The 8,875-nt window shown below is 49.4% G+C and overlaps 1 protein-coding gene across 1 annotated transcript; it reads left to right on the forward strand.

Annotated features, from left to right (window-relative positions):
* Nucleotides 1–288: 288 nt before the first annotated feature.
* Nucleotides 289–6,707, forward strand: PHF5A (PHD finger protein 5A; the record flags this gene model as incomplete). Its single annotated transcript, XM_084254631.1, has 4 exons — nt 289–340; nt 763–786; nt 1,259–1,425; nt 6,618–6,707. The coding sequence occupies 4 exons, from the start codon at nt 289–291 to the stop codon at nt 6,705–6,707; spliced, it is 333 nt and encodes a 110-aa protein (XP_084110757.1).
* Nucleotides 6,708–8,875: the final 2,168 nt, after the last annotated feature.

Here is an 8,875-nt window from a genome sequence, read left to right on the forward strand (position 1 = left end):
TCTTATCAAAGTGCAAATTTCATTTGTCTCTTTCACCCAAATTGGGGATAAAGGATTTTTTTTAAGACTTTCCCGCATCTGCCAGGACCTGGCTGCCCAGCTGGGCGGAAACGCCTCTTGGGAACGAACGGGCTTTGATCGCGCGAGATCGCGCGGGGCTTGGTGCGAAGAGGGTAAAGCTGATGGACGCCTAGAGGACCAATCGCGGCGGCCGGGAGGCAGGGCAACAAGGGTTAAAGGTCGAGCGGAAGTTCCTCGAGTTTCCGGTGGCGGGCTTGGCTGGGCGCTATGGCCAAACATCATCCGGACTTGATCTTTTGCCGCAAGCAGGCCGGTGTTGGTGAGCCTGCCTCCTGTCCCCGGCCGTGGGGGTGGGGGTGGGGGTGGTCTCAGGGGCGGGGAGGCCGCGGATCCCGCCTGTCCTTGGGATCGTGCCTCTGGGCGCCACGTTTCCCGCCTCCTGGCCGGTAGTGGAGAAGCGCGGGTTCGTGGCCTCTGGTGAAAGGAGGGCGGGGGCTCGCGTGCTGGGAGCCCCGGCGGGGGCCTGGGTGGGGCCGGCAGAATCTAATTTCCCCGGACCTGGGAGGGGCTTCGGGAGGGTGGGGGTTTGGTTCGGAGCTAGTTTGCAGGGCTGAGATGAATAAGCTTCCCCAGGACACTGCAGCTCCTGCTGCTGTCTCCACCCCAAGCTCCTGGGTGGGCTTCACCGATTCGTCAAAACCTTAATTCTAATGGTTCTCTTTTCTGTCTTTGATCTTGCAGCCATTGGAAGATTGTGTGAAAAATGTGAGTGAAACACACCTTCCCAAACACCCCGCCCCTGCCGCACAGCGTTGCCGTGGAGCCAGCAACAGGGCAGTTCCAGCGGTGCCGCAGAGGGCTTTGCTTAGATGGGCCCTGAAGCGTGTCAACACAAGGCCAGGCAGCAGCCACAGCCCCTTTCACAGTCCCCCCCTCCCCCCGCACGTTTTAGACGCTGTGTTTGGGTTTCGAGGCAATCTCTTAACTTTTGGAGTAGTCTTAGCCCTCCCAACGTGCGTTTTTTTCCCCCTGGAACTACATGGGTTTGTCACCAGATGCTGTGCGGGCTCTTTACATATTAATTGATGAGCTTTTCCTAAGTGTTGTGGGGTATGCCAAGTTTTGTGATCCTGAAGTAGAGGGCCCTGAAGTCATCTTCAAAAGGAGACTAGTGTGTTTCCTCATTGCGGAAGGGGGTAATTGCAAGTGAGTTACCGCTGCTCTCTTTTCCTCACAGGTGATGGCAAGTGTGTGATCTGTGACTCCTACGTGCGCCCCTGCACCCTGGTGCGCATATGCGATGAGTGTAACTATGGCTCTTACCAGGGGCGCTGTGTGATCTGTGGAGGCCCTGGAGTCTCGGATGCTTATTACTGTAAGGAGTGTACCATTCAGGAGAAGGACGTGAGTATATCCTAAGATTTCCATCCAGCTTTCCTTTTACTTAGTAACATTCTGCCATCCATGGCAAACCCCCTATGGTCTCTGGAGATAACTATGCTCAGCTAGATACCGAGGCTATAATTTCTTCGAGCCCTGTAAGCCAAACTGGGTGTCGTCCCACAGCAGGCAGTTATTTTAAATCAAGGGGGGAAAATGCAAAAGAAGCAAGTCTTTGTCAACACCAGCAATTTGGTGTAGCTCTTTCTAGTCCTTTGATGTTTCTCTGTGATTATTTTTACTCAGAAGCAACGTCCTGCACTTTAAGGCCTGGCAGAGCTCATGGTGTGGAATAGCCACTCAGTAATTCTTTTTACTATCATTAAGGAATGTTTGGGTGATGTGGAATTGGGGACAATTTGGGTCGCTTGCACCTTGAAACAGCCACAGAATGCCTTGATACTAACTGTGATAAGTCTGTTTGTGATTCTGTCTCATGGCATTTTTGCCCCTTGATGTTGTGTGGTGACAGTGGCTGTTTATTCAGCTCCTTGAACCAAATGCCAAGCAGCAGGCCTGTAGATCTGTAACAAAGAAAGGCCTCACAACTTCAGATTGGAAGCAGCAGGCTTTCAGGGGCAAGAGGGGCTTATGACACAAAAGGAAGTGTGATAGAGTGCCACCAGGCTAATAGGAGGTATCTGGTTACTTAATCTAGAACAAAGCAAAAGATATGTAATTCTGAATATTTTCACATGCAAAGAACAGGCAATTCATAGATGCTATCTCCCTTATTCTTCACAATAACTTTAATAGGGATTATTATCATGCCCATTTTCCAGTCCCTCACCCAGCTAATAAGTGGCCAGAACAGGCTGTCTGACGAGACCTAGTGGTGTCCCCATTACACCGTGTTGTCCTTGTGTAAGTCCTTTAATTAGAACGTGCCCACGATGGGGAGAAACAACCCTTGCCACCTCAGCAGTCTAGGCAGGCGCAGCCTTTATGCCCCCTGTGAGTGGGATATATCTGCCAGATAATACTCTTGCAACATTAAACCTTCTGTTACTTAGGACAATGAGAAAGGTCACAAATAATGTGTCCAAAACATAATCTCAGTTGGTGATTTGAACCATCTGCCCTAAACTCTGCTTTGCATGTCCCTTTAACTGTCAAATCATGTCCAGCTTGATCTGATCCACCAACTGGGTCACGCTACTTTAGAGACAGGGCCTTGGTTTGTGTGTTTGTCTCTCCTTTCCCCAGCTCTAAGCACAGTGCCTGCATGTATTGTAAGCACAGTCCACGTTCTGGGCCCCACCCATAGGAATTCCCACGTGCAGTGTCTGGTATAGTAGGCCTTTGGTAATTGCTGAGTCTCTAAGCAGGGAAGCCACAGTCAGACAATAGCCGTGAAGAGAAATTCCACAGCTCTTGACCTAATGAGTCCACTGAGGACTCATTTTCTTGGACTTGTGCTCAGTTGTAGCCAGAATTCTTGTCTGGCATAAAGTTGCAACTGAAGTGTGCTCAATTGATAATTGCCATCTGACTTGTCTGTGTTTCATGTGTGACCTGATACCTGGGGTTCTTCAGGCCTTATTCTTTCCCTGGGAATCCTAGACATCACTTCCTCTATTTTGCATTCTACCGCAGTGTTCTAAGGATATTTGAGAGGGAGTCTAGCTTACATTTACTCAGCAGTAGTTTCCAAGAAACACAAAGCAACCCAGTGACGCAATCCAGCCTCTCAGCTTTACAGGTCACCACACAGATTCGGCTTTTTCCTATGCAGAACCTCCCTGCAGCCAAAGCAGCCCTGCTTTGTTTTCCTTCTCCAGCAACTGTAATGGTTTATAAGGGAATTAGGCCAGCAAACTAAGCTGGCCGCTGTCAGAGCTTTTCAAAGCCTCCAGAATACTCAGAAGTCAAGCTGGTAACTGCAGGTGTTGCTGTCGAATTAGAGAACACATAGTTTACGGTTTCATCCTTAATTTCCCCTGGACCCTCAATCGTCCATTTTCTTCAACTCTCCCAACCAGCAAATAAGAAAAATAGCTTCTAATATTGCTGGAGCTCCTACTGTGCCAAGTACTGTGCTGAACACGCTTTCCCAAAAGCTCTGAGGAGACAAAGGCTTAGGGGTGTTTGAGTGACCTGGCCCAGGGCCTCAAGATAAATCTGGCAGGGGCCTCCCCTGGTGGCGCAGCAGTTGAGTGCTGGGCTGTGAGGCTGCCCGCAGCCTCTGCAGCGCTGGTTCATTCCCCCGGCCGCTGGCAAGGGTCCCACAAAAAAAAAAAAGATAAATCTGTGGCAGATCCAGGTGCTAGACCTCATGTCTTTTTCTCAACTTTTTTCCAAATGCCCGTTCCCCCATGAGGAGAAGAGTTAAATATTAAGGAGTAAGTTTTTGTAGGTGAGCTTCGAATCTTCAACCTGTAATCTTCAGCCGGAGGGTTCATCCCCTCCAGATGCACGATTTAACTCAGCATTTATTCCAGGGTGGCTGAGAATGTGCCTCCCCCTCGCTGTTTCTCCTCTGCTCCCCATTTAAGTGAATAGCACAGTCGTTAAATTGATGAAAAAGATATTTGATACTTTTTTAAAGTTAATTCATAAATTTGCCATTCTCTTCAACTTCCTAAAACATGGGAAAGTTTGGGGCTTGCCTCGGAGAAGCCCCTGATCAAGTCTTGGCTTTTCTACTCACATGCCAGGTGTAACTTTGAGAAAATCCCTACCAAACAGGAAGTAATATTCCCTGTTACCTTGTGAGTGTATGTTTTAGACCTTCGAGATCTCTGAAAATAAAGATTGGGGCAGAAAACATGATGGTGTCAAGTCCGCACTGCTGCACCCTCTGGCTTTCACCTCCCTGTGTTTACAGGACAGTTGTCCAAAGAAGGGGCCATGTTTCCCTTTTAGTTCCTGTGAAGGAAGCAGGTCTGGCCACTGACTGGTCCCGTTTGTGAGGAATAGCCGTGTAGACACATTTTCAGTGACTGTTTGCCTGATCTCGAATTGTTTAAATTTCCTTCTCTTGCGTTTCAGTTCTGTACAGATTTCCCTCTGGTATATTACTTTTGAGCACATGATTAATGTTGGTTTGTAAAGATACTAATTGTAGAGACATGGGTTTTCATCACTGGTTCAGGATAAATTTTGTAGCTTGCAGTCCTGCCCTTGAAGTGGACTCGAAACAAAACCTTCCTCAGGAAAGAAATGCAAGGCATTGAGTTCGCCTTGGTTGTTGCTCTGGAAGCCGACTTGGGGTCCTCCTGGTGATGTTTCTGTGGCCATGATGAGTAGAACGGAAGCAGGAGCGGCATAGTCTAGCGTCTACTTCTCTTGTGAAATCTTAGAAATTAGGTGGCCGTGAGATGTATTTCCCGTGGGCATTCACTCCGGCGACAGCTGCCTGAAATAACAGCTCCCTGTGCTAGGACTGGGGACATGTGTCCTCTGGGTGGATTGAGAGGATGACATTTTCAGTATTCAGGCATGCGCTTGCTAAAAGAGCTGTTACCTCAGATAGACATTTGCAGGTATTTTTAGAATAGCCTCAGGCTCAACTCACAAACACACTCCTAGACCTTCCAAGGTTTCTTAACAGTCTTTGCATCTTCCTTTCCACATCCTCACAGCAGCCCGGCCCCGGGCACACAGCCGCACCTCTCACAGTCCTGGTAGAATTGGGGGATGCCATGAGACCCTTGGGAGATGTGTGGAAAATAAAATGCCAGGGAGTTTAGGTGAGAAAACAGGAAACCTGTGAGTCAGTGAGAGCTATAAAAGCAAGAAACTAGGGAGGATTTAATAATCTAGTGTGCTGGAATTTTCCAGCTCATTTTAATATGTTGCATGCTAGTTTCAAAGAAGTACAGAAGTACTCTCTTATCTGGAGGGGGGTCCATTCCAGGACTCACGGTGGATGCCTGACACCGCAGCTGATACCAAACTCTGACCATCTCTCTATGCTGTTTTTTATCTGTACATACTTGTCATAAACAAATTTATAAATTACACATAAGAGATTAACAACAATAGCTAAATAAAACAGGACAGTTCTAACAGCAAGCTGTAATAAAACTTAATGTGAATGTTTTCTCAGAACTTTTTTTTTTTAATTTATTGATGCATACAAGAACTGGGGTGTAGGCGGTGAGAGGATACACCAGAGACAGAGCAGGGAGCAGAACCAGCAGATCCACTGAAATCCACTGCTGAGGGGAGTCAGGAGAGGTCTGCTGTGCCATGTGGGTAGCTCCCTGGCCGGGGATCGAACTCGTGCTGCAGTGGCTGCAGAGAGCTTCATTGGTTGCGTCTTAACCCCTTGCGCCACCAGGGAGGCCCCTTGGAGATTTTTAAATAGTTTTTTTTTTTTTTTTTTATAGAGGCATGTTTTTATTTATTTATTATATTTGTTTGTTTGTTTTGTTTATACATGCACTGGGTATAGTCAGAAGCGCGGGAGGGTGAGAGAATTCACCAGAGCCAGAGTGGGGAGCAGAGCAGGCAGAAGGACCGAAGTACACTGCTGAGGGGAGCAGCGGGTGGCAGGAGAGGTCTGCGCACCATGTGGGATCCTCCTCCGCTGGCCGGGGAGCAGCCGGGGATCGAACCGGCGCCGCTGAGGCCGCAGGCAGCTTCGCAACCCAGCGCTCAACCGCTGCGCCACCGGGGAGGCCCCCCTTGGAGATTTTTAAACAGCATGCATCGGTCCCGGGAAAGAGGTGTTAGCGGAACTAGAAATGAGAGGGCTGTGGGGTGGGTTTGACGACGTGCTACAGGCCAGTGTCACGGGAGCAGCCTCCTGTGCAATGGGATCAATCCACTAGAGGGGTTTTCCAGAAGCAGCTTCCCCAGTTTCCTTTCTTCACCCCAGATTGACACAAGTGAGCCGTCATTTTGCAGAACAGCTTCCAGGGGGCACTGCTCACGGCAAGGCCAGGGGAACGTGTCATTACACATCAGAGTCAGCAGCGTCTCTAGCACAGGTGCAACCCCCCGCCAGACTGTGTGTCAAAGTCAGAGCACAAATAAGGAAACAGCAAACCCCAAGTGCAGGCCGCTGGGCCATCACCTGGTCAGCCAGGCCCTGCTGGTAGCCGGAGCAGGTGGCTGACTGGCAAGGTGACTAGATCCACTGTCAGTCCAAACGTCCTCTCTGTAAAACCTCTCATGTCACTCAGTGAATCCTCTATTCTGTTTTCCAGAGAGACGGTTGCCCCAAAATTGTCAATTTGGGGAGCTCTAAGACAGATCTCTTCTATGAACGCAAAAAATACGGCTTCAAGAAGAGGTGATTGGTGTGCCGCCTCTTCCGTGCCCCACCAAGCTGCTGCAGCTGCCCAAGAAGACGCCCACGGCCTCTCCACCTTCCTCTCCTTCACCCAGACGGGGTAGAAACGGAAAAGGATTCCTCACACGCGCTCTGACAGACTGTATCAGAGAAAAATGGGTAGATTAGTTCATGGTTTTCCTTGAATTCGAGAAGCAAGGCTGTTTTCCACATCGCGGCGTCTGTCCACCATGAGCTTCTAAAACAGAACGGCATCGGTTGGGGTCTCCTGGGGGGGGTGGTGAGGAGCTCCCTGCTGTGAGAAGCACGTGCCGGCAGCCGCTCTGGTGGCTCTGTCCTCGGGAGAGACCTGCCGCTCTCGGCAATCCCAGAACAACCATGTGGACTTGGGATCTTGTGACCCTGACCAGGTCTTGCTGGTTCTGTTATTTTCGCCTGAGAAATTGGAAACCTTTTCTGTTGCTATTGTATTAATAAAGTGGGTGTTTATTTTCTGATAGTCACCTCCCCGACCTAAGCCTAACTCTAGGACTCTGTTGTCCAGGAATTTGTGATTCAAAGTCGAGGTAATGGAATTCATTAAGCACCTGTTCTCTTACTACTGTCTGAAGGAATTCAGAACCACCCATGCCTTTCTGTAGAGGTAAACCAAAGTCATTTTTAGATACTTAGGATTTTTATTTCCTGGCCAGCCTCAGTTTTGAACTGTAGAGATGGTTTCCAGCCATGGTAAGAGGTGAGATCAACAATAGCTGAGTGGATGAGTGCGTGCACTTACCTGAGCAGATGGTTCATACTTTTCAAAGCAAGTGAACAGTGTAAGAACAAGCTCAGACTTTACCCTTACTCAGCCGTCTGCTCTCCACCTGCTACCAGTGATCAGCAAGCTACCCCAAGGAGGCACAGCCACATGTGAAAGGTTCCTCCAGTGGATCTTTGACGTCCTCAATCTGGAAAAGCTTCCAAGTGCTGAGGAATCCAGGGTTGGGCCCAAGGTCACACTGCAGTATAGGGGCAGGGCCAAGGAGGAGTCCGACTTCTCAGGTTTGGGTTGAGATCAGCAAAACTCCTGATTGCACGTGACATAGTGATTCTCTGAAACCACCTTTGCCTCCAAGGAATTCAGTGAGGCAGCCTGATGAATAGTTCCAGTACAGCTTGAGGCTGCACAAAGGGTTCTTGGCCCAACTTTGGGGTGCCTCAGGAGGCCATAACCCAGGGCTAAGGCCCCCTAGGCTTCCCCATCTCCTCTCCCACCCCTCCAACCACTTGGGTGCTCAACTCCAAACTACTGCTCTCCTTCCTACTATGCTTTCTACACTGATGCTAATGCACAGCCCTTGTTTTGCTCAACAAACCTGATCTTCAGACCTTGGCTGTTTCCCCAACTCCAGACCCCCAGTCTAAGTCCCCTTGCTGTACCCGCACTAGACTGAGAGCATTTTGTTTACAGCATTTGGTGGTGATTGATTCATCTAAGCCGAGTTCCATTGTGGGAGGAGCCGAGCTGTTCTGCCTGGCAGACGTCAGGTGTTGGTGCTCACTGAATAATTGAAGTCCAGGAAAGCAGATAATAAGGTGGGCTTTGAAGGATAAACCACGCGAAGGGAGCGGGGTGGCAGATGAGGCCATTGGTGTGGGGAAAAGCTATTTGGACAGGGGGGTGTGTTTGGGGAGCTATCTGAGCACTTCTTTTTTTTTTTTTTTTTTTTTTTTTTAATCTTTTTTTTTTTTATATATAGAGGCATGTTTTCTTTCTTTATTTTGTTTTTGTTTTTTTGTTTATACATGCACTGGGTACAGTCAGAAGCGCGGGAGGGTGAGAGAATTCACCAGAGCCAGAGCGGAGAGCAGAGCAGGCAGAAGGACCGAAGTACACTGCTGAGGGGAGCAGCGGGCGGCAGGAGAGGTCTGCGCGCCATGTGGGACCCTCCTCCGGTGGCCGGGGAGCAGCCGGGGATCGAACCGGCGCCGCAGAGGCCGCGGGCAGCTTCGCAACCCAGCGCTCAACCGCTGCGCCACCGGGGAGGCCCTATCTGAGCACTTCTAAGGCAGCAGGTGGTTATGTCAAAGAAATGGCAGAGGCCAGGGACCGCTTCAAATTAGAATTGTAACTGACTCCATAGTAACAGTCTTAATGTGTAACATGAGTCAATGTTTTGTCAAAACAAA

Source organism: Talpa europaea, assembly GCF_964194135.1.
Source record: "Talpa europaea genome assembly, chromosome: 15".
In the NCBI taxonomy this organism is placed as follows: domain Eukaryota; kingdom Metazoa; phylum Chordata; class Mammalia; order Eulipotyphla; family Talpidae; genus Talpa; species Talpa europaea.